Below are 27,240 nucleotides of genomic sequence, written 5' to 3'. Positions count from 1 at the left end.
TCTAATTGAGTTCTTCAAACTAGGATAGTGGTAATGTTTACAAATCTACATAGACTCTTTACAAAATAACCATATAGTTTCAGAAATGTCACTTTTATTAGCATGTTTATTAAAAGACTGTTTTGCTACAAGTATTTATTTTGAATCTCTAAGCCAAGTATAGCATTCATTCTGTGAAACATCGTTTAGATACATGGAATAAAAAATATAGAAAAGAAGGTTCAGGAAGTAATTTGGAGAGTGTAAAGACATGAGATATACACAGAAGAGAATACATGGGAAATAGCACTCACTGAAGTGAAGATTCACAAGTTGTACAAAATGGTTACTATTCTGGGACTCCCGTAAGATCCCTATATGCCAGATCAATCTTCCTAAGTTCAATTCCCAAATTCACTGTCCAACTCAAAAACTTTGAAAAACTGGAACCACAGTGGACTTGATCGAAGTTTATACAATTTTTCCCCTAAAGGTGCTCTCTAGTTCAGACAGCTAGGAGCATCAAGCACTCAAGCAGAAAGCCAGTCTTGTAAGCACAAGAAGTCTGGAGATGGAATTTAGTATATTCCCAGAGACGCTGGAAATTTAGGAGCAAAAACAGTAAAAAGGAGGAATCCCCAGAACAGAGAACTTTTGAATTGCACATGAATGGACAAGGCTTTAAAACAATAACTAAGAAGGCTGAGAGAACCCAACAGAGATTTCAGCAGCTGTCCACTTGCTACAGTGGAGACTGAGTTTGGAGTTCCACAGTTAGAAGGAGTTAGTAAACACCTTGTGCTTTCCATCAAAACCTCAGAAAGGCCATGCCTTTTTATTTTTCCAGATTATGTTCCAGGATTAAGAAGAGGGGTAAAACTGCAACAGACCTACCCTAATAAAGCATAAAATATATCTTCCACAAGTTCAAGGTTTTCTATCAGTAATTTAACTGTCTGTCATTAACTATATAAGCATAAGGGATGGAGAATTAATAGATTGTTGATATTTCTTAATATAAATTGGTTTATTAACTGATAATTAATGTTTCAGGGATTAATTAGCATATTATTAGTATGAAGTCACACATTCACCAAAAGATATGTACAATAATTTTCATTTTAGTATTATGTATAATAACCCCAAATGAAAACTACCCGATGCCATCAATAGATTGTGCAATGGATGAACCTTGTGTATAGATGAACACATTAAAAGATCATGTGACTTACTTAAAAATGAGTAATCTTAACATTTCAACCATTGGGCATAGACGAAGTTATTCCTTATAAATTTCTTTAGTCTCTATGAGTGTGTGATTTACAACAACACTCCATATATTACATGAAACATAAAATCTAAAGATACCAAAACATCTGAAAAACCGTGCCTATGTATCATTCTGCCAAATAAAATATAATTCTATTTAAACTGCAACATGGCAGATATTTTAAACAAAAATTCTCCCAGGTACATCATCAGGAAAAGATGTTAAGTGTCATACTTTTCTAAAATGAGACATAATTTAAACTGATAACTACCTTCAACTGGAGACCGAACACATATAATGTTCCAGTAGTCTCAGTAAGAAAGATAATATTCTTGAATATCTAGCTATTTTCTCTAGTAGCAGCTTCTTTCATTCAACTAGAGGCAGTCCTGCTCTTTAACATTTGGGCCTTATCCACCATAGAGATTCAGGTCACTGATTTCATTAGTGCCACAGAATTTATGACTACTTTATTCCAATGCCTGTAAACTTATTAATCACAAGATCTCACTCAGGAACTTACAAGTTTCCCTCAAAATAGCCAATTTCTAAACTTATCTAATCTCTTCTTATAAATAACAAAAAAATACTTTATAAGTTTTATTTTATAAACAAGTAAAAGTGTCACTAAATTATTAACACTATTCATACAGTGTATCTTAAACTAATATATATAGCTTGGGGACCATGCTAAGAGTGCTCACAATGTCAGCCATTTTTATCCAATAAATAGTACTCTGAAAAAGACTGTTTTTATGGTTTATTTTGCTGGGCCACACTTATATGAACATTATATATATGTTATATATATGTAATATATACATCTATATCACTGAACATATACACAAATTATCTCAAAAGGTATTGTCATAAAGCATCCTGGGGACTTTCCTGGTGGCACAGTGGTTAAGAATCTGCCTGCCAATGCAGGGGACACGGGTTCAAGCCCTAGTCCAGGAAGATCCCACATGCCACGGAGCAACTAAGCCCATGCGCCACAACTACTGAGCCTGTGCTCTAGATCCCATGAGCCACAACTACTGAGCCCACGTGCTCCAACTACTGAAGCCCATGCACCTAGAGCCCATGCTCCACAGCAAGAGAAGCCACCCCAATAAGCAGCATGCGCACCACAACGAAGAGTAGACCCCGCTCGCCACAACTAGAGAAAACCTGCGTGCAGCAACGAGGACCCAACACAGCCAAAAATAATTAAAAAAAAAAAAAAAAGCATTCTGTACACAGAAGAGTCTGAAAATCAGTGTATTTAAAAGGAAAATCTACACAGAAAAACAGAGCTGAGAATAATATTCAAATAAACCAAAGTACTCACGTTGATGCCCAACCCATCAAAGGATTTTCCCATCTCTCTCTGGTATCAAACTCCATCTTCCATTTCTTCGTGTTGTTTACTCCAGACTGCATGTTATTGCGAGCAGGAACAAAGATCCTGACTTTTCTAGTTTTGATATGCTCTTCTGGAATACCAGTTAAAGCAGTAATATCCTACAGAAAAACAAGCAAACGTGTTTCTAACAGCCCACATACACTCTAATGTGTTTTTGTTGCTTTTTGTATCTTGCAATTCTATTCGTACTTATTTATAAATTTTTTTAAGCTTTCTGACTTAATTCACTACTTTGTTATTTTACCATGTAAACTGCTATTCTGATATTTGGAAAAGATATATTGGGGGAGTGTTAGGGTACAGTGGGGAAGGGTTCATTAAAAAAAAATTAGGTCCCTTCTGTACAACAAAGCACTGGTAATTTCTGAAGATTTTGCTGGTAGAAAAGCCTGTATACAATAGACTGTTATTTCATAAGCAAATAATTACCTGCTAATTAGTTAGCAGAGAAAGAATGTAAAGGGATATAAAAAATAATGAAATATAAAAAGTGACTAAATTTTAAATAGAAAAATCTATTACCAATGGTTTCTACGTCAAACTGCTTACAACAAGGCATTCCCTTCAGAGGAAGGCCTGACCCTGTTTGTAAACAATTAAAATCAATTAACAGCTTTAACTAGCATTTTGATTTATCTCCCTTTGGTGAAACCTATTGAAGAGAAAATGATATCAGATAGATGTCAAATCTATTCTGCAAAGCAGAGCCAAAAAATTTGCACAATTTTTGCAGAAACATGAGATGAAAACAATGGTAACTTTCTTGACTCTTTTTCTTTATTTCTATCCAGTAACAAATGCTCAACTGATGAATGCATACAATTTTGATGCCCTAGATTAGATATATTTATCAATTTATAATAGCAATCAGGACTCAAAATAACAAAGTAATTCAGAATTTAAGTCTCCATTTAGTAATGGTAAAATACTTTATCAACGTAAGAACATAGTAGGGTCAACTATATTATTCTTATAAATGAAGCGTTTTAAAATCATGGTTCACTTACTAAGGTAAATTTTAACTGGTTAAAAACAACAGGTTTAACCTGGAAATGAGTATACCAAACTTGGGAAAACTAGAAAATATAGCCCATTTTGTCAATTTTAATTTCACTGTAATATGTCCTCTAATGAAGGCTAATGTTTATTTGTGGTTCCACTCTAATCAATGCTTTGGACCAAAGAATTAGTATAAGTACTTAGTTGCAATATGTACTGGGAAAAAACTAAATGTATTTCTGACTGGACTAGGCTTTCTACCCACAGATTAAAGAACAAATTCTTTAAAGTTATTTTAGCTGGCAACTATACCTTTCCACCTGTACCAATAATTAGGTGTGGTTACTTTGTCACAGCCTGTCTGTTTGGAGAAACTATTGAAATGATCCATACAAATATTTACACAAAAAAGTACTTCTAGTATATGCCTACATTTTTTAAAAGTTTCTTTGCTTATAGGATAAAATAAAAACAAGTAAAATTAGTACATAAGTTTTAAAGACATGAATATAACTTTTAATTAGTAACTTCTAATTGTCAAGTTAAACCTCAAAGAAAAGTAATTTCAGGTATTATTATATTTAATGACTTTCTAAAGCATATTCTTCTACTCAAGAGCTTGAAAGAGACTCAGCTCCTAGGAAGTCCTTAATGTTTATTTCCCCCTTTGAATTCACTACAGTATTTGTAATCTTTCATATTAACTTATTATTTAATACTATATATCTTCATATTAATATGTCCTATTTCTTCAGTTATAGTCGAAGCAAAGTATAAATAAACAATATAAGTGTATTACAAAATTATGGGGTGAGGCATCCTTGTCAAACTCCACAGCAACCCCTCCATTCTGAGCTGAGATCATAAAAACTGGAGCTGTAAGTTAGCTATTCTTTTAATTAAGACTTATAGAAAAGGAAATATATTAATCTCTTAATACCAGTTACCTCAGAAAGATGAGATCATGGGAAACAGACTTACCTTTTCTTAATAAATGTCTATATTGTGTGCATATGCCAAAGTAATTTGAAAACCAGTAAAGCTTTAATAAAATGGAAAGAGTATCTCTTGATTTGTACTATCAAAGCAGAAAGGGATAGAATGATTTTTTAACGATGGAAAACCTCTTTAAAATCAGTGGCTACAAAATATTGCTAAGCTCCTAGCTGCCAGTGCTTCCATGCCCCCTCAAATTACGGTAATTATTTACTGATATCTTCCCCCAATAAAGCTGGCATTCGAACAAATGAGTTTCCAAATCTTGAAGCCCAAGTTGTTCTGACATAGAATCCCTGTCTTTGCCTGCAGAAGACATGTAAGGTACTGCAGCCGAGTTGAACTGCTGCCAAAGACAGAATAAAAAGGCTTGGCATCTCTCACATACTTGACACCTAAAGGGCACAGAAGCTCTAAAATTCCTAGTCCCTCTAGGCACACTCTCAGTCTAGACAAACTGATTTCTCACACTTTTTAAATGCATCACAACACTCTATTGTTATCATTTCATCCACACAGCTTCAGCTAGTGACAGAAGAACATGTCCTTTAAGCGACATTTCAATGGGCTAAAGCTCCCATTCCAAGATTCCATTAAAACAATGTAATACTTGAAAAGAACTATGAGGCACTATGTTGAACTTTTTACTTGTGTCTTCAATGCTTTGCTTTCCTCAAAGTTGTCACTCACCTACCTGTGACTCAACTTTTGAAAATAAATAAATAAATAAATAATCTGCAAACTACTTAAACTATATTGAACTAATGATATTCTCTCTAGATTTCTACTTCTCTATTGCAATATGGATCATCTGTGATTATTTAAAAAACCCATTTACAAAAGATAGAAGTGCCCTGAAGATGCCCATGTTGCCTTTTACAGATTTCTCATTTGATTGGTAAAATAGGCAATTTATAAATAATAATTCATAAATTTTCTATGATTACAAAAAAGTTAAACCACATAAGATACGAGAAGCCTTCAAGTTGGCACCTGAAGAACCTCAAGACTCACCAGTTAATAATTATCTATAAATTCTAAAAAAACAAGTAACCCTATAGATAATATATACAGACTTACTGAATTTTAAAACTTAATTTTAAACAGTTGGGTCAAGCCTGAAACCTATATTTATATTATTAAAGAATGTCACTATCTCAATCAAGTTTTGGAAACACAATCTTATGTACAATAAGCTATTTTAAGAAATAGTAACTAATTAGCTCATCATGATTCACAGATTAAAGGGCATTCAAATTTAAAAATTTGCCACTGAAAAGAAGCATATCATAAGTTCCAAAGTTCTACTCTTTCAGTACCATCTCTTCCACAATTTAAATTCTAGAAGAGCTGATAGCTGACCTTCCATTTCACAAGTCTAGTTTAGTTAAATGGAAGAGGAATTTTAAAAATCATTAAGAAAGTATATGCCAGTATATGTAAATGAACTTTATTTTTTCAAACACCAATTTCCATTATAAAATATTAGTTTTCCATACAAAAACTGTATGACTCGGTTATCAACTGTCCCCATTTATCTTGTGTGAATTCAACTTTTTTTTTTTTTTAAACAAAGGAAGCAGGGAACAAGCAATGGGAAGTTGGTGTCAAAATGCAGAAAAACCTCCCAGCAAGCTTCTTGCAACCACCCAGGATTTAGAGTCTTGCTGGCCGCTCTCTTTTCAATACCAGAATTTCACACATTTCAATGACTATTATGACTTCAAAGAATCAAATTTTCATCATTGTCCGTCATCTGCCAGTTGATTTGTATAAAGGAGTTCTTCTGCATGCATTCCAAACAAAAGCCTCCTTACTTTTGTGGCTATATATCAAGTTTAAAAGTTTTGTTTGTGACAGTTGTGTCTTTGGTAAATTAGGGTAACACTGAAGGAGTGCAGCTGCTCTGCAGGAACCTCCTTTTTGGCACCATTTCACTTAAATAAAAACTGAATAATTAGCTTCTGCCTTTATTAAACCACAAAAATGCCACTGGCCTTAGTAATTACTTCCGGTTGCCCCACCCACTTAACCTTAATACTTTACACTTGTCATAAAGAGAAATTAATGAAAAAGGTTTTCACCACTTTGGATGAATTTTTGATATATCTCTCAGTACACCCAGAACAGCCAAAATTTTTACCAGGCTTTTTGGTAATAAGTTGACTAAATTGCATGTTATTATGGATCAATGTTGAAAAGTTTTAATAGAGTACATATTGGAACATTAAGTACAAATATTGCTCATAGAAACTTGTTCTATTGCAGGCTATTAGTTACCAATTATGTGTTTAAATTTATTTTAGGGCTAAAACTGATCTAAATTTGATGATTGTGTTTATATTCTACTTCAACCATGAAAGACGTTAAAAGGAAAACAATCCTGGATCTGTAATAAAAACTTCCTTTCAAGTGCCCTACAGAAACTTAACACAAGAAACTCATTAAGTGGTCTCATAAGTAATGAAGGACATTTTACAAAATAAATTTTACAGTTTGAAAATTAACAAAGAGTTGGCAGATAGCATAACCATATGTATTTACTTACCATGGAAGAACTTAAAACATTTCTAAAAAGTTAGTGGCCACATCGATTCAAGATACAATCAAAACTGTAAAAATACATTAGAAGTGTGCCAGCAGAACCAATTTTTGTTTGTTTGTTAAAGCAACATATTGATGTAGGAGTCTAACCAGGTAATGAAACAAGTGTTGAAATATGATATCCATTATATCTTGCATATCGGGCAAAGTTACCATGAAACCAAAAGTTCAGTTTTAAATGGAATGTTGTTAAGATATTAACAATGGATCAAGCAAATGATGCAGCTAATCATATAAAGAGCAAAAAACTAAGAATTAGAGACATGTGTCTCAATCTCAAACTATTTTCATTACTCCTAGATCCTTCTGAGCAGGATAGGGTGGAGCAATGGCTAAAAGCAAAGGGCTGAGTCAAAACTGGGTTAAAATCGCAACTTATGTTGGGTAAATTAATAGACTTCTCCTAAATCATCATCTATAAGGATCAATTAAACAAAGTAAAATGAGGACTAAATAATGTATGTAAAGTGCTTGGGCAATAAAGAGATGTCCCATGTATATTTAATGTCTACTATGTATTAGACAATGGACACAATGCTCAATAGTATAGACATGATCTCCATTCTCATGAAAAGTACTATTTGACTTTTCAAAAAGGACAGAGTGAACAAGTAACAGGAGGCTGTTGTTAAATTGAAAAAACTCCCATCTTCTTTGAAGAATATGAGTTAGTAAATAAAATATAATAAAAGGAATAAGGTATAATTTATCTTTGTTCATTTCAATTCAAATGGACAGATCGTACTATGCCAAGTTATCTATGCCAGGGACTGAAGAGAATATAAAAATAAGACTTTAGTCCTGAATTTTAAAAGTTTATAATCTGTGTACCCATAAGGAGGGGGGGATAACTAAGTAATCATTACTGTAAAATACAGTATTAGTTGAGATTCAGATAAATCTCGAAGAACCCAAGCTCCACCGTTTGCAACCTATGCGGTATTGATAAGTTGCTTAAACTCTGTCAGTTTCCTCCTTTAAAAAAATGCATTACAAGGAAGTCCCTGGCAGTCCAGTGTTTAGGACTCCGCGCTTTCACTGCCGAGGGTGCGGGTTCAATCCCTGGGGGAAAAACTAAGACCCGCAAGCCCTGCAGCTCGGCCAAAAAAAATGCACTACAAAACCTACCTCATAGCAATGTTTGGAAGGATTAAGTCAGGATATGAAGTAAAATGTGATAAATGCCATGGGGGTCAAATAAAAGAAAGACTGCATTTGGTTTTAAAGGTGCAAAAGTATCAGAAAATACTTTTTCTGACTAAAGAGGGAGACAAGATGATTCTTTCAGGATACTTATGATGTTAAGAAGATACAGTTAAAACATTATAAAAAAATTAAAGAAAACTTTAAAAAATATGTCCATATGTTTAAAACCCTAGCAACTGCTTTTCTTATGCATATTACCTACCAATAATTATCTATATACATATCCACTGTGTATAGTTATAATAATAATAAAATTATTTTGCATTATTGTTAAGTATCATATCACTTACTTTTTTCTCCATGTAGTTACCCAGTTTTCATATTTCTTGTTTTAATGGCCTCATTGACAACCAATGAAGTTGATATGCCACAATTTCTTAGTCAATTCATTATTGAAAAATCAAATTGTTTTGTTATTATTTCTTTTAAAGTACAGATTACTGCAATGAAAATCTCAGTAGCCTAATTCTTTAAGGTTAGTCACTGAGGGTAATACTAACTGGATAAAAGGTTATAATAATTTCCATGGTTCCTGATGTTATCAAATTGCTTTCCAAAGGGGTGGTAAATTTTTATATTGCCAACCACATGTGGGCCAATTTCCATTTATGCTCTAAAGGCACAGAGAAACAGGTATATATTAATTGGATTGAATTTATTTATTGTGTATTCTTCCATACAAAACTATAAAGGAGATGAGTTTGATCTCTGACTTGTAAAAACATTATCCTCAAAATTGATCCTAATTATATTACTTTATAGGAGCTAATACCAGTAGAAACAGGTGGGAAAAGGTAACACCTAAAATCTAATTAACTGTTCAAAATATAACTCTGGAACATCAGAGAGATGTATAATCTTTTTGTAATGGTGTAAGGATGGTGAATATTTTCATATTCTGAAATACTGTACATAGTTATAGTACATGATTTGACATATGGCATAGCCAAATCAAGTCTACTAAACAACTATTTTAAGACAGAATGCTATAATTTTTTTTTTTTTTTTTTTGGCTGTGCCACGTGGCTTGCAGGATCTCAGTCCCCAACTAGGGATTGAACCCGGCCCACGGCAGTGAAAGCCTGGAATCCTAACCACTAAGCAACCAGGGAACACCCGTGGAATTCTATAATTTAAAAAAGATTATACAGAAATAAACTTTTTCCCCCAAATCAGGAAAAGTCTTCCATTGGAAGACTTCCTTCATTTTTATAAGGAAACACTTGAAAGAATCTTCATTTTCTACTAACTTTGAAACAACTGAAAGTTACTTTAAAAAAAAAAGCTTAATAAATAAATGAACAGTCAATACTACCTCATTGAAAACCAGTATGCTTCACTGAAGCATTCTGAAAGTTATTAAGTTAATAATTTTTTAAACTTAAGAGAAAGATATAACATTAATAATGATCAACTTTTTAATACATAAACCCCTCTCCCCTTTTGCTTTTTAATCCAATGTTCCAGAATGTTTTTGATTTTTAAATCACTAACTCATGTAGCTATATTAGGTCACATAATAGCTTTTTCAGAAGCTGAAATAAAGGGAAAAAAATTTTGGACACAAAACACTTGGAACTTATATAGCATATTATATTTTTAAAAGATCCAATCTGTTATTTCTTAATCAAATAGTCTTCCTCATACCATGGTAATAAATTAAAAAGTTGACATACACACAACATAAATTAAGAATTATGAGAACAAAAGCCAAAACAGCAGAGAACTAAATACGAAATAACTGCTGAATAAACATCAGGGCAAAGGAAAAGAAGGTAAATAAACATCTGGAAATCAAGTTAAGGTTTAAACAATAAATGAAATTAGTTAAATCTGGAAAGGAAGCTGAAAATAATGAATCTAAAGCTGAATGTTTCTAGCTTAATAATTAAAAGCAATACTCAAGAGGCAATGCTGTGAAAGTCAAACTAGATTTCAAGGAGACACAAAATGTATAAGACAATCCCTCATTAATTTAGCGTAAGAATAGAAGTTAAGCTATGCAATAGAAGTCTCCTTTCTGACTTAGGAACTGATAGTTGTTCAGTTAACTGAAAATATTAGTGAAAACAGAGGATCATTAAGTAAATACACACATGCACGCATACACAGCCACACTTTAAACACTGTATTATAACTTAAAAAGCATACATGTACATTCTTTCAATAATCTTCTGATATAGGGCCAGTACCTTTCCTTTGAGTGTAAGTCCAGTGGTAAGAATTCCAAGTGTTGTTTCTTCCATAAACTACCAAGAAACTGCATATCTACAATTTATAGTTTTGGTTTTTTAAATGTGAAGTGAGAATACAAAGACACTTGTGAAACATGAGTCCAAAATCTGTCTAGATTTGCTTTTACATTACAACCTTTAATATAATTGTTTCACCTCCACCTGATTTGACAAAGATCGTGTTAGAAATTCACCTTTATTGTCTTTTCAAAGTATTCGAAAGACTGTCATATAAAGAACTCTTTGTCCCCCATATAGCAACATTCAGATTGTACTATCCAATTAAATTATGTAATTACAATGGCAAGTAAAACTGGCATAGAAAGGTGTGGAAACAAGCACAGCTGAGTCTTGGTAAACATGACTCATTACTGAGAGCTGAAGTCTGGTAGTATACTAAAATGAAACCTAAATTAAGCCATAGTATGTAGTGTGTTGGTAAGGATGTTTTATAGAAAGAACTGAGAGCATCAATAACAGAGCAAATTGTTAAAGGCTGGTTTAAAAAATTAAAGATTCATTAAAGCCATTATTGTAAAAGATTGTCACAATGTAGTATATGGATTTTCATTGGGATCCATGATGGAGCAACACATACCAGACTACCACTGTTGCCATGTAAAACTATAAAACTGGGAAAGTTAAGCAACTTTTTTCAGATATTAGACAACTACATAATAGGCAGCATCATACTGTCATCCCTGAGAGAAGGAAAATTCATGTTGTAGTCCTACAAATGTCCCAGCTTTATGCCTGGAGGCACATTCTAGACCATGATGGAGCCCAAGCAGAACACCGGAGTCTCACTGATCAGAGGAGGTAGGGATTAGAGTTCAGGGCTACTAACATTTGTGAGGCAGAGTTCTGAAGAGGAACAATTAGGCAAGAAAAATAAATTTAAGGCATCCAAATTGGAAAGGAAAACTATCTTTGTTCACAGATTTGTAGGATTCTACACACAATCACAAAACCTGCTAGAGCTAATGAACAAGTCAGCAAAGTGGCAGATAAAAAAAAAAATCAACACAACAAATATCAGTTGTGTTTCTATACACTAACAATGAACAATATGAAAATGAAATAAAGAAAATAATTCCAATTTAAAAGATATATGCACCCCTATGTTCATTGCAGCATTATTTACAATAGCCAAGATATAAAAACAACCTAAGCATCTACTGATAGATGAAAGGATAAAGAAGATGTATGTATAAATACAATGGGATATTACTCGGTCCTAAAAAAGAATGAAATCTTGCCATTTGCAACAACATGGATGGACCTAGAGGGTATTATGCTAAGTGAAATAAGACAGAGACAAATATTATATGATTTAATTTATGTGTAGAATCTAAAAAACAAAACAGAAATAGACTCATAGATACAGGAAATAAACTGGTGGTTACCAGAGGGAAGAGTGGTTGGAAGGTGGACAAAATAGGTGAAGGGGATTAAGAGTTACAAACTTCCAGATATAAAATAAATAAGTCAGGGGGATGTAATGTACACCATATAGTCAATAATACTACTATAACTGTATGGTAACAGTAACTGGATTTATCGTAGTAAAAAAAAAGGGTGGGGGGGAATATGCCAAAACCATTTCAATGGGGAAAGCACCAAAAAATGGTGCTGGAAAAACTGCATACCCAAATGCCAAAGAATAAAATTGGATCCTTTACTTTATACCATATACAAAAGTTAGCTCAAAATGGACCAAAGACCTAAATGTAAAAGCTTAAAACTATAAAACTCCTAAGTTTTGTGCACCAAAGGACATATATCTGATAAAGGATTAATATCCAGACTATATAAAGAACTCCTACAACTCAACAAGAAAATGTGCAAAGTACTTGAATAGACATTTCTCCAAAGAAGATACGGAAATGGTCAATGAATGCATGAAAAAATGCTCGCTATCACTAGTCATTAAGAAAATGCAAATCAAAACCACAATGAGATACCATTTCATACCCATTAGGATGACTATTATCTAAAACATGGAAAGTAAGTGCTGGTGGGGATGTAGAGAAATTGGAACCCTTGTGTATTGCTGGTGGGAATGTGAAAATGGAACAGCCACTGTGGAAAACAGTATGGTAGTTCTACAAAATGTTAAACATAGAATTACCATATAATCCAAACAATTCCACTTCCACGTATATAACCCAAAGAACTGAAAGCAAGGACTACAACAGATATTTGTACATCCAGGTATATAGCAGCATTATTCACAACACGCAAAGATGGAAACAACCCAAATGTCCATCAATGGATGAATGGATAAACAAAATATGGCACATATATACAACATAACCTTAATAAGGAATGAAATTCTGACACATGCTACAACATGGATGAACCTTGAAAACATTATGCTAAATGAAATAAGCCAGTCACAAAAGGACAAATATTGTACAATTCTGCTTATACATTATTTGGCAAATTCATAGAGACAGAAGGTATAATAAAGGCTACCAGGGACTAGGAGGAGGAGGTAATGGGGAGTTATTATTTAATGGGTTCGGAGTTTCTGTTTGGGGTCATGAAAACGTTCTGGAAATGGATGATGGTGATGGTTGCACAATACTGTGAATGTGCTTAATGCCACTGAATTGTACACTTAAAAGTGGTTAAAATGGTGAATTTTGTGTTAGGTATATTTACTACAATTTTTTTTTTTTAGGAAAATGGAATGACATCTTTAAAGTGCTAAAATAAAAACCATCAATCTAGAATTCTATATCCAATGAAAAGGTTGTTATGGACTGTATGTCCATAACATTCAATGTCCCCCTGCCCTTCAATTCATACACCGAACCCTTAACCACAAATATCATGGTATTTGGAGACAAGGCCTTCAGGAGATAATTACGGTTAGATGGGTCATGATGTGGGGTCCTTATGATGGGATTAGTGCCTTTATAAGAAGAGACACCAGGACTTCCCTGGTGGCACAGTGGTTGAGAGTCCGCCTGCCGATGCAGGGGACACAGGTTCGTGCCCCGGTCTGGGAAGATCCCACATGCCACGGAGCGGCCAGGCCCGTGAGCCATGGCCGCTAAGCCTGCGCGTCCGGAGCCTGTGCTCCGCAACGGGAGAGGCCACAACAGTGAGAGGCCCGCGTACCGCAAAAAAAAAAAAAAAAAAAGAAGAGACACCAGGGTGAATCCTCTTTCTCTCTCTTTCCTGCCATGTGAAGATTCAGTGAGAAGGCAGCCATCTCTACAAGCCAGGGAGACATTCCTAACCAGAAACCAACCATGCAGGCACCTGGATGTTGGACATCTAGCCTCCAGAACTATGAGAAAATTAATTTCTGCTGTTTAATCCATTCACTCTATGGTATTTTGTTATGGTAGCCTGAGCTAAGACAAAGTATTTCAAAAGCAGAGGCAAAATAAAGGCATTTCCAGATAAACAAAAGCTAAGAGTTTTTGTCCCAACAGATCTGCACTACAAACAATGTTAAATGAAGTTCTTCAGGCTGAAGGAAAGAGACACCAGATGGAAATCTGTATCTATAAAGAAGAATGAAAAATACCAGAAATGGTAAATTTTTAAGTAAATATAAAATATTTTTCTTCTTGTTTCTTTAATTTCTTTAAAAGATAACTGATTATCTAAAGCAATATTAATAATTTACTATGAGGTTTATAAAATATGTGGAAGTGAAATCTATGTCAACATTAACACAAAGGACTAGAGACAGATGGAAGCACTGATTCAAGATTCTTACGTTACATGTAAGGTGATATATTATTAGTTCATGGGAGACTGTACAAAGTTAAGAATGCATGTTGTATTCCCTAAAGCAACCACTTAAAAAAAAAAGAGATGCAGCTAAAACATCAACAGAGAATATAAAATGGGTTTCCAAAAATGTACTCAATCCAAAATGAAGATGAGAAAGGTAGGCAAGAGGAGAAAAGAAATCAAATGGGAATTAAAAGGCAGAGACTGTCAAACTAGATGAAATAAAAGCAAGAGCTTTTTTTTTACACTAGCAAAAAAGAATAACCATTTATTAAAGTAGATACAGAACACTCGTTTCCTCAGATTTTAATACTCCTTTACATATTGTGTTTGTGAAACAGTCCCTATTATAACATGTTTATAAACCCAAATTTCAACTGATTACAGATTTATTTTTCACTTGTCAAACACACAGTTAATAATCTTCAGAGGAAAATACATCAAAGGAATTTATACAATTATAGAAGTTCTTTTTATACATGTCTCATGGAAGATACATTTATTACTTTTTAGATTCAAACTGGCTGATAAACTTCTTGTGGTTGAGGTCCTTCATTTTACTTTTTGTGATAAGAAAATCCAAAATTATTAATGTTGAATTTCTCATTGTACATTCATCTAAAAACACAGTAAAAAAAACTTGTAAAGATTGTAGATTGGTTAATTTAGGTGTTTTATAGCGGCTTATTATCTAATTAACTGACTGCTGGGGATATCTGCTGGAGAAGGAAGAAAAATAATCTGGAGAAAATTCTCCCTTTTATTTATATCTGATAAACAAATAAAATGAAAAGAACAAAGAGCTGCAAAGCCACATTATGCTATTTCTGGCCTAGTCCATTAGGTCCTGATGAACATTTAAAGTGTTTTCTTTTTCATAAAGGTAAAAATCTGAAAAGAAAGACACATTGTAGGGACTTCCCTGGTGGCACAGTGGTTGCGAATCTGCCTGCCAATGCAGGGGACACGGGGTTGAGCCCTGGTCTGGGAAGACCCCACATGCCGCAGAGCAACTAAGCCCGTGTGCCACAACTACTGAGCCTGCGCTCTACAGCCCGCGAGGCACAAATACTGAGCCCGCGTGCCACAACTACTGAAGCCCGCGTGCCTAGAGCCTGTGCTCCACAACAAAGAGAAGCCACAACAAAGAGTAGCCCCCGCTCACCGCAACTAGAGATAGCCTGTGCACAGCAACAAAGACCCAACGCAGCCAAAACATAAATAAATTAATTTTAAAAAAAGAGAGAAACACATTGTATATGTTTTTTCCCAAAATAGATTTTACAAAAATATATACACATATAGAAGCTGAAATTATTCAAAACCAATAAACAAAACACCACAGAAGAGTAAGTGGGTGCAGCATAGAGATTATAAAATGTCCCCATAGCAGTTTGGGGGCTTCCCCCTCCTTTACCCATTTCATGATTTTACAATCACACCTATGTATCATCAAGCCTGAAATAAAGGCACTACTGACATCAGCTAGTGCAACGAGTTCAGATATTTCTTTAAGTATACTTTAAATGAGTAGACGAAAATGCAAAATGGCACATTTTTTCAACTCATAAATGTGTGCAAGGTACAAACTTTACCTTTACCTTGGATTAAAGACCTAAATGTAAGGCCAGAAACTATAAAACTCTTAGAGGAAAACACAGGCAGAACACTCTTTGACATAAATCACAGCAAGATCCTTTTTGACCCACCTCCTAGAGAAATGGAAATAAAAACAAAAATAAACAAATGGGACCTAATGAAACAAAAGCTTTTGCACAGCAAAGGAAAACATAAACAAGACGAAAAGACAACCCTCACAGTAGGAGAAAATATTTGCAAATGAAACAACTGACAAAGGATTAATCTCCAAAATTTACAAGCAACTCAAGCAGCTCAATATCAAAAAAACAAACCACCCAATCCAAAAATGAGCAGAAGACCTAAATAGACATTTCTCCAGAAAAGATATACAGATTGCCAACAAACACATGAAAGGATGCTCAACATCACTAATCATTAGAGAAATGCAAATCAAAACTACAATGAGGTATCACCTCACACCAGTCAGAATGGCCATCATCAAAAAATCTACAAACAAGAAATGCTGGAGAGGGTGTGGAAAAAAGGGAACCCTCTTGCACTGTTGGTGGGAATGTAAATTGATACAACCACTAGGGAAAACAGTATGGAGGTTCCTTAAGAAACTAAAAATAGAACTACCATATGACCCAGCAATCCCACTACTGGGCATATACCCTGAGAAAACTATAATTCAAAAAGAGGTATGTACCACAATGTTCATTGCAGCTCTATTTACAATAGCCAGGACATGGAAGCAACCTAAGTGTCCATAGACAGATGAATGGATAAAGAAGATGTGGCACATATATACAATGGAATATTACTCAGCCATAAAAAGAAATGAAATTGAGTTATATGTAGTGAAGTGGATGGACCTAGAGTCTGTCATACAGAGTGAAGTAAGTCAGAAAGAGAAAAATACCGTATGCTAACACATATATATGGAATCTGAAAAAAAAAAAAGGTTCTGAAGAACCTAGGAGCAGAACAGGAATAAAGACACAGATGTAGAGAACAGACTCGAGGACACGGGGTGTGGGAAGGGTAAGCTGGGACGAAGTGAGAGTAGCATGGACATATATACACTACCAAGTGTAAAACAGATAGCTAGTGGGAAGCAGCCACATGGCACAGGGAGATCAGCTCGGTGCTTTGTGACCACCTAGAGGGGTGGGATAGCGAGGATGGGAGGGAGACGCAGGAGGGAGGAGATACGGGGTTATATATATATATATTTTTTTTTTTAATTAAGAAAAGAAAAAATAAATTAAAAAAACAAACTTTAAATATAAGCTCACAAATAGGTTAAAAGTAAAAAGGTGGAATAAGATGCACCATGCAAAACTAAGAATAAGAAAATGGAAGCAGCTATATTAATGTCATCAGAGTAGACTTCAGAACAAGGATTCGCACCAGGATAAAGAGGGATGTTACATAAGGATAAAAACATCATTTCAGGGCTTCCCTGGTGGCACAGTGGTTGAGAGTCCGCCTGCCAATGCAGGGGACATGGGTTTGTGCCCCAGTCTGGGAAGATCCCACATGCCGTGGGGCGGCTGGGCCCGTGAGCCATGGCCGCTGAGCCTGCGCATCCGGAGCCTGTGCTCCGCAACGGGAGAGGCCACAACAGTGAGAGGCCCGCATACCGCAAAAACAAACAAAAAAAAAACATCATTTCATCAAGAACACATAACAATCTTCAATGTTTATGTACCTAATAGGAGAGCTTCAAAATCATTGAAGCAAAAAAGTGATCCAACTAACAGAAGAAACAAATTATATTTTGAGATGTTAACACTTCTCTCTCAGTAACTGACAGAAGACAAAGACAAAAATATCAGTAAGGATAAAGAAAACTTGAACAATGCTATTAACCAACCTAAACTTAACTTAAATTTATAGATCACCAAACCGTAAAACTAAAAAACTGCGCATTCTTTCCAAATGTACATGAAACATTAATCAAAAAAGACCATATTCTGAGCCGTAAAAATAAAAAGTCTAAAAAAATTTCAAAATTGAAATCGTAAAGAGTGTGTTATTGACTACAATAAAATTAAATTAGAAATCAAAAATAATGTAGTTCACCAAATAAATGATGAAAATAATACTGTAGATATATTAGTGGATGATCACCTTGCATTGTTCTGGAAGGCTTTGTAACAAGAAAGAATATAGACTGACACATAAGATCTGGAGAATATTTCTCAGATACATTCTTTATATAACAAACCCTGTTACAATGCATTATAAAAAATGGTAATAGCAGTAGTACTAACTGCTATGCAGTGGCCTAATATTTTACATTTATTTATGATATAAATTTATCAACCCGCACGCCCACAAATTGATAGTATGGTGATAGCTAAGTTCATAATGCTGATCCTCAGGATGTATTAAGCTTTGAAGTACTTTCTAATTCAATGGTACATCATTTAAGTACTATGCATTTTTATTATTTTCTAATTCTTAGATGTGTAGTATTTATCTATTGTACAGAGCTTGTTAAACCCCATGTGTCAACATTTGAAAGGCATCTATAGAACTGGATAATGTATACTAGAAAGAAAACAGCCCATGAAGAGCCATATCTCTAAAATTATATGTAGTTCATTAGTAAAAACCACTCAAGAAGGTTATTATCTTTAGGTATCAAAAATATTTAAAATATTAATATTAAATAAGCCCTTTGATTTAGTAATCCCACTTCAAAGAATCAATCCTAAAATAAAGATGTTATCAAAGATTAGACTTAGGAATAGAGATATTCATTCTAACATTGTGTATAATTGCAAAAACTTGTAAACAACCTGCAGTATAACAAGAGAAGTTATTAGGTAGAGCCATATAATGGGAGATTATATATCCATTTACAATCATTCTTTTGAATAATTTTAAAGACAAAGATATTCACAACATAATGCAAATAAAGTGAAAAAAACAGGACATCAAACTATAAAGCATAATCTGTGTTTTATGTAAGTATGTTGGCTGTTGCTGTGTTTAAATATTCATATAAAAAAGGTAAATTCACCAAGACTATGACATTAAAGGTGATTTTAATTTTTTTATGTTAATATTTCCAAGTTAATATTTCTACAATGTACATGTTTATTAAAATCAAAAAAATTTTAATTACATACAGTTTAATGACCAAATATGAAGTTTAATACCAAGAATAATGCCTTCAAAAACTTCTTTGGAGTAATACAGTTTAAAATTTGCACCGTTAAAAATAGGTTATAAATGACTAAAGAAGTTTCTCATGGGAATAATAATCATACAGCAATACATCTACACAACTGATCGGCAGAAACTATGTAAAGAAAAATAGTAATATCACAGATTATTTAGTAAAATGCCATAGGCTGTAAGAAAAAGGCAAGTTATATGACAAAAATCATTAAATACCAACTCGACATACATTGACATACACAAATGAACACACTTCACTAATATAAGACCACTGTAATTGAGACCAATATTTTGCTCCAAGATCCCCAAGAACTCAATACCTGAATAGCAAATTGACTTAGAACAGTAGTCTTCTCAACTAATTCAGATTCAATTAAGGATAAGGGTTATAATTTCAGTTTGCTTTTCTTTTCAGACTAATAACTCCAAACAGGAAAAAAAGGGGGGGTACTTTTACTGAATGATGAAATAAACAAGATGTTGTGTTCTCCTATTGTTTAATGTAGGTATTCTCAATTAACTTTCGAAACAACTCTAAGGACTTCCCTGGTGGTGCGGTGGTTAAGAATCTGCCTGCCAATGCAGGGAACACGGGTTCGAGCCCTGGTCCGGGAAGACACCACATGCCACACAGCAGCTAAGCCCATGTGCCACAACTACTGAGCCTGCGCTCTAGAGCCTGTGAGCCACAACTACTGAAGCCCGCATGCCTAGAGCCCACGCTCCACAACAAGAGAAGTCACCGCAATGAGAAGGCTGTGCACCACAACGAAGAGAAATGCTCTCTCATCACAACTAAAGAAAGCCCATGAGCAGCAACAAAGACCCAATGCAGTCAAAAATAAAGAAATAAATTATTAAAACCAAAAAAAATTACTCTAAAAGTGTTTTCACTTTATGAGGACACTCACAGAGGTTAAATAACATGCTCAAGGTCACACGGCTAAAAAAAGGGATTTAAAGATCTAATGCTATATCTGTAAATAAGTCCATGGTCTTTCTAATATCCCAAGTTTCTCACTAGATTGAAAATTTCAAGTAATATAATGTACAAGTCATGGTATTTCTTCTTACAGTTAGTAAATGTCTTCAAAAGTCCTGTATATTCCCAAAGGGGGAAATAAGACAATGAAAGAAAAATGCAGTTAGAGGGTAGAGTCATCTTTGTCTCTCTTCTCTATATCTGATGTAGCTCTTCCATCATTTTGGAAGAAGGAGAGGAAAAAAGAAACGAAGAAAAAGGGCAAAAGGCACATAAGTGTGGAGAAAGAAGAGCAAGAGAGGAAGAACAACAAGGGGAACAGAAGAGACACGTAAGAGTGAAAAAAAGAAAAGAATAATGATAGCCAAAGAATTGGCCAGAGAGTCAAAGCCAGACAGAGACAGAGGTGGAAAGTGCAGAGGAGGAGAAAGAAATAGCCATTGAAAAGGGGGGACAGTATGGGGGTAGGAGGAAACACAAGCAGCCAGAAAGAGAGAGACAGATGACTATCAGCTACATAGTCAGCAAAAGAGGAACAGAGAGTCACAGAGACAGAGGGAAAAAACCATACAAACAGTGGGTAATACAAACATATCTGGGGCTTTGTCAGCACCTAATCTGGTGGACAGCAGCTCAGACAATTTCTTATCTTTCTTCACCCTGATGACAAATCTCCACTATTTCCCCGCCCCTTTTGGGGGTGGGGGTGGAGGGGAGTCAGTGTAGGAGGGCCATGGAGAGTGGAAAATTAGAGGAAGAAGATGAATCTATTACTCCAGGTCACAATACGACCTTTATAAAAAAGCAATTTCAAATTCAGAAGATTCTTTAATAGACAAATCAGTGAATTGTTATACCATATGTAAAATCTAAAATGCACAGACTAAAACTGTGGTCCTTTTTAAAAAGTAGTTGTTAAAAATTAAATGGCTTGTAGAAAACTTTGTGAAAACTATACAAATTTCATGAATGTCCAAAAAAGGCATATGAGTAAATAAAAATAGCAACAAACAAATCACTTCCTTTGTAAGCTTCTCTGAAGTAAACTTTAACTGTAATAGCTAAGTAATTCTCAAGCTTTTTTGAGCAGTAAATCAGATCAAATCACTTTCCTACTTAAAACCCTATAATGGCTTCCCATTAAAATTAGGATAATATTCACACTTGTTACCATGGACCTAAAATCTTACCTAATCCAGCTCCTTCCTACCTCTCTGACCTCACTTCCTATCACTCTCCCCATTTCTCACTATGTCCCATAGCTTTCCTTCTCTTCTTTGACTACTACCACCAGCTAGTTAACACTTGAAGGCCTTACCCTTTTCCTCTACCTGGTATGCTCTTAACGCTGGCTTCTCACATAGCTGGCTCCTCCTCATTCAAATCTTAGTTCATATTTCGTATCATCTCAAAGTGTCTTTCCTTGATTGCCCTATAAATAACACTTATTCTACCCAAACCCCCAGGTATTCTCTATCCTATCACCTTGCTTTTTTTTCCTATAACATTCATCAATCTATGCAAATATTTTAATCATTTAGAAATAAAGTTGGCATACGCTTACACATGAAAATATTGATATAAGCTCTAAGGGGAATGATGCTGTTCCTTATTTACTGTTATATCCCCAGGGCCTAGAATATGGTACATAGCAGGTGCTCAAATAATTGAATGAACAAATGAAAAAGTACAATATGATTTTATATTATAAATAAAGGATGAGTAAAAAAAAAAAAAAAATCCCTTGAAGGATCTTCACAAACAGCTACAGATTGTCATAGTTGAAAACTCCCAGCCCTAGAGGAATTTTAGTCTCCAAACACTCTAGGCACATGCCACACCAGCCATGGTATGAATGTTTTATACATTATAAAGCTTACTAAAACAGTAACCTTATTTTAAATTTCTGGATGTCAAATTTCTAACTACTGAATTAGGCTTAAAAATCTTTTTAATTGATAGATTTTAATTATAACAATACATATTCAGTAGTCATTGTAACAGATGCAAATCATTACACTAATCAGATCCTCAATTCTTGAATTTAAATTAGCATTCTCAGCCCAACGTTTTGGTATATTTGTGTCCTATATGTTGCTTAGAGAAAGCCAAGATCATTTTTTATACCTATTTTATTGGAAGCATTAAAATTTAAAAAGACCCTCATTAACTAACATGCAATAAACTCAAAGTTGAAACAAATAAAATATTAAACATGAAACAGGAACTGAATAAAATGCCTATTCACACATATCTTGAAAAGTATGCCTAATAAAGAGAGAGTTTTGCGGACACATAGTACACTGCAAGCAGTAAAGCTTCCATATCACTACCCTACATTTTAAGCCTCCTCATCTTGTAAAACATGAATGATATTTGCAAGCTTTCAAGTGGCCTCCTAAAGAGTAAAATCAGAGCACAGATTAAGTCATATAAGATTAGAAAGCCTGAAGACAGAAACAGATTCGATGTTTGCTAGTCTCAAATTCCAAGGTCTGCATTTTCCTTTCCTTTGCTCGAATTCTATTCCCAGAGATACATGATATAAAGAGAAAAAATAATTGTCACTATAAGATGTTACTCCTATTTTCTTCATTTCTTCTCACTCCTGCCTTCATTAAGAACTTACTATAAGATGATGGACATGAGGCTTTTAACAAATTTAATGTGGGTATTTGGAATTAATTTTTGAAATTATCTGGCAAGCTGGCCGATGAAAAAAGCTATAACTCTAAAAACAAAATATTCTTTCTACTACCAAAGAAACAAACAACAACAAAGTCCCACCTACACTCACAGTATAAAATAAAGCATCATATATCTACATACTCTGATATAAACCTTGATGATTAGTTTATATTCAGTTAAATAAATAAAATTAGACAACCAATTTTTAAGAGGATAATATACAGCTTATGACTTTGAATTCATTTTTTAAAAAAGGTAATGTATTTTCACATATAAATTGTATAATCTCTAAAATATAGCCAAAAAAATCTTAATGTAAAATCCAAACAAGTAAAATATTATTAATTCTACTTTATTGAGGGCCAAAGCTCCTACATAATAACATGCAAGAATTTTAAATTCTTGAAAGCAAGTGTCAAGTACTATACACAATTTCCATACACAGCAGGTAGCAAAGCAAGAAAAGAACTGACACAGTTACTCTCCTTAAAAGAGACATACAATAGAGAACTGTTATACAGCGCTAGCATACTACAGATCTATGCATTAAAGATGTTGTGGCTATTAACAGTTTAAACCTTTACTGTATTTTACTAATTGGTACATAGAACTTTAAAGCTTTTGAAAGATAAAACATTCCAGTCAGTTCAATTCTCCAGCATTGTTCAAGTATTCCAAGTAGGAACAAAGAGGAAAATAAATCTGCTTTAATTGCTGAAGAATCACAGATAATAGAGATGGTTGAATACTTCAGAGGAAAGATCTTTTGTTCCTTAAACAATTTTAATAAAGAAAGATCATTCTCTATTTAAGTTTAAATGGTTCCTGTCTGCATATTAAAACTATTATAACATTCATTTTCTCTGTATTTAGCTAGTACAAGTTTTATATAGCTTGACAGTATGTGAAAATAACTTATTTTAATTGGGAGTATATTTTAGAACACAAAGTTCTGTATTTACCAATATAATTTTATTTAAAATAACTGTATATAATAATTGATCTGACTTGTTTTAATCAGTGTTAAATGTAAGAGTTAACTGAAGTTGTTTTAAAACTAATGACATGTCATTAATAAGAGTACAAATATTTCTATTTAAATGATCGATTAATTCTATTAATTTAATAGAATTCAGTAATTTAAGAGCATGTTTTACCCATAAACATAAAACAAGCTATTTTAATATAAGTTCAAATGCTGAGGTATATTATGTCATGTAACAGGAATATTATATACAATTTAATAATCTTCTAAACATGTAAGCAATCACTTACTATGGGGATTAATGCTACTGGTACATAATACATTTACTGATTAACCTATACCAAAAGTGCAGAAGGAAACACATTTATTTCTAGCTACACTAAGTCTTAACATTTTTCATTACTTGAATTTTTTATATTTTCCAAAATCAATTCCCTCCCACCCTCCACACACACACACACCAGTACTTGAAAAAAGGCCAATTAAAGAATGGCCATTTCACTATAAAATTTACACTACCAAAATCATTAGTCATTACTTCTTCCTTAGAATTTTAAGCAATAGTATTGCTACAATCTTAAAAGCTATTCACCAATTTTCTTCAGTAGTTCGTGGGTAACGTAAAACCAACAGAGAGCAGTACATTGTAAAAAACTATTGCTGTTTTTAAAACCTAAAACTATATTGCAAACTAACATTTATATTTAGTCAACACTTTTCTCTTTTTAATAGTCTCATCTAAATACAAGAATATAAATAAGCATCTGCAAAGTAAAAAACATGAAAAAACATTATTCCATATTTAGTGCAAGTCTTAAAGAAAAAAAACTTTCATGCTAAACTGCCACCATGGAAGGTTCTCAAAGGCTACTATTCTTTGATGTAAAATGAAATACTACTTAGTGAATAAAACATAAAAAACTCCTGTCTACCCTTCAAAGAGACATATCCTTTGACCCGGTACTCCAGACTAAAGCCTTGAAATTTTTGCACAAGAATGCTGCGTGAGGAAAGTCCAGACAAAACAGACACTTGAGATGCTAGAAGGCTGTATAACCCCAATCGCAGACACTACTCCTTCCAATAATCTAGCAGAGATAGCGCTGCCATACACCAAAAGAAAGTAATCTCACCAAAAGAAAACTGACCCCTTAAAAAAAAAAAAAAAAGCAAGCAGTCAAAGCAAATATAAGCCTTTAACTTAGGTTTATCTTTTTGTGCAGGTCACCTCTTAATGACTGATTTTTAATTCAAGTTTCCAGACTTATAAAAAGTTTTCATCTATAAACTTTTAGTATCGTAGGAGGCAAAAATAACATACAACAAATACTGGTGCTGCAAATATGGATTTTGAAAGACTTGCAAAAATCATTCATTTTTAAAATTTCTTACAGTAATACAAGCAATGAAAAAATTCAAAACTTATTAAAGTGACAATAAATTTATATTAAATAACTTGCTGCTTGCAGACATTCTAAAACAGCAATATTTGTTGGCTGAATGTGTTAATAACGTGCTTAATCAAGTAGCAATTAATTATTGCAAGTATCAACAAGTAACAAACCTTTAACTGCTGTGTTATTGCTATTTGGAAGTAACTGTCAAACAGCCAAACAAAAAATTGGCAATATTCAAAACACTGACTCTATTTATTTTACATGCACACCTAATTTTTAAATAAAGATATTAATACAGACTACTTAAAACATCTAAAATATTAGGATTTTACATTAATAGTGTGTACTATCATGTAAATTTTCAAAAGAAAAAAAAAAGTTTAGAAATCGTAGCCATCCTTCACCCCACGCCACAGATTTGAGAGTTACAGATAGCTAAAACAAAAGTTTCCTTTCTTACATGCTTGTATGTTGAGATTGCATGTATAACTAAGTGTAACACCTTTATAAAATTTAAAACAGGTGGTGCTTAATAGTTTTTAGATAAAATAACCAAGTACCTAAATGAAAACAAACCACTGAACGTATCAATATAAACATTGAAGGATAGTGCCTGGCACACTTAAGTGCTCAGTAAGTATTTACTGAATAAATAAATGAAGAATGAAGGAAAGATGGCATATAACATAATTTTATGGAAGTAATATACTAATGTCAAACTATTAAGGCTTATTTCACATTATTTTTATTAATAAACTGAAATCAATTCTTATTTTATCGGGGTAGTTTTTTATTTTTGTATGTTAAAAGATTAACTATAGCAGTTGATAGCTAATATAAGGTAATTGTGAAAAACAGGAATTAGTATTTTTAAAACACTTAATACAAATGATTAAAAAGCAAATCAAAAATGTACCTATGCAGGTCTAAGTTATGCTTTAGTTGCTTTGTGGGGGAGGGAGCCTTTACTCACTCTTCAAAGAGTACTGAAAATTTAACTTCTCTCTTTTGTATAATACAAGTGAATATAAAAAGACAATGTGTTCATTGGACTTGTGTATTCATCAAATGTACTGAAAGGAGACTGGGGTGGGGTGGCATAAAGAAAAAAAAGTTACTCTCTTAATAAGCACAAAGGCAAAGACATTCTTCACCCAACCTCCACAGCACAGCAGCTCCTGCCACAAAAAACAAGGGCCTAGCAAACTTAGCTTTCCTTGTTATCTGTAGGAAGTATCACATATTTGAAAATAATAATGGTGCAACCCACGAAAGTTGCATCATGCAAAATTTTTTTTAAACACTGTGCTTCTACATAAATCAACAAAATTATTCTAAGACGCTGTCATCACCTCTTTTGATATTTAACATTTTATTAGTTGCAAGAATAAATGAAAAGGATAGCTAGCAATTTATACACAAGAGAGAAGATATTAAGAATGACTGATTAAAAATTTACCATGTGCTCTGACATAAAATTCATTATTAGCAGTAATCCAGGTATTACAACAATTTTATTCTCTGAAGCTCTGTTTTCTAACAATGTGAACATTAGGTATAGTTCTAAAATGACAGAATAGAATTCTTTACACTAGAAAATGCTAAGCAGACTTTACCCCTCTACATTCTATTCCTAAAAGAAAGGATAGGATACAAGTTGTCAATATACAACTGATGCACAGAATAAAACGTTTTTTTCTTTGTATGGTATCGACATCCACAAAACACTATAAAAATTCCTTTAATTTGTTATGTTATATATATTAAATTCTACCTGTCAGATATAACAGTAAAAAAAGAAAGAAAGAAAATTAAAGTTTACTTGGTGACATGCCCCTAGAGCTAATCTAATAACAGTTTAAAATAATAAGCATTATAGGGAGTTCCCTGGTGGTCCAGTGGTTGAGAATCCACCTTTCAACGCAGGGCACACGGATTTGATCCCTGGTTGGGGAACTAA

At 33.6% G+C, this 27,240-nt stretch overlaps 1 protein-coding gene and 1 long non-coding RNA gene across 2 annotated transcripts in view; one reads left to right on the top strand and one right to left on the bottom strand.

Moving 5' to 3' along the window:
• Positions 1-21,803, top strand: part of LOC111186781 (uncharacterized) — a 41,662-nt gene extending 19,859 nt beyond the window's left edge. Inside the window, exons 2-3 of the long non-coding RNA XR_002647965.3 lie at positions 14,146-14,248; positions 19,735-21,803. This is a non-coding gene — a long non-coding RNA (uncharacterized LOC111186781). The remainder of the gene's footprint in view (positions 1-14,145; positions 14,249-19,734) is intronic.
• Positions 1-27,240, bottom strand: part of NDUFS4 (NADH:ubiquinone oxidoreductase subunit S4) — a 119,790-nt gene that overhangs the window by 34,061 nt on the left and 58,489 nt on the right. The window contains exon 3 of the mRNA XM_022597655.2: positions 2,583-2,755. Within this exon, the coding sequence (XP_022453363.1) occupies positions 2,583-2,755 (173 nt within the window). The remainder of the gene's footprint in view (positions 1-2,582; positions 2,756-27,240) is intronic.

This window comes from Delphinapterus leucas, chromosome 3 (genome assembly GCF_059928025.1).
Source record: "Delphinapterus leucas isolate spDelLeu-1000000601 "Yukka" chromosome 3, BTC_Dleu_Yukka2, whole genome shotgun sequence".
Lineage (NCBI taxonomy): Eukaryota > Metazoa > Chordata > Mammalia > Artiodactyla > Monodontidae > Delphinapterus > Delphinapterus leucas.
This window is presented reverse-complemented; position numbering and strand designations above follow the sequence as displayed.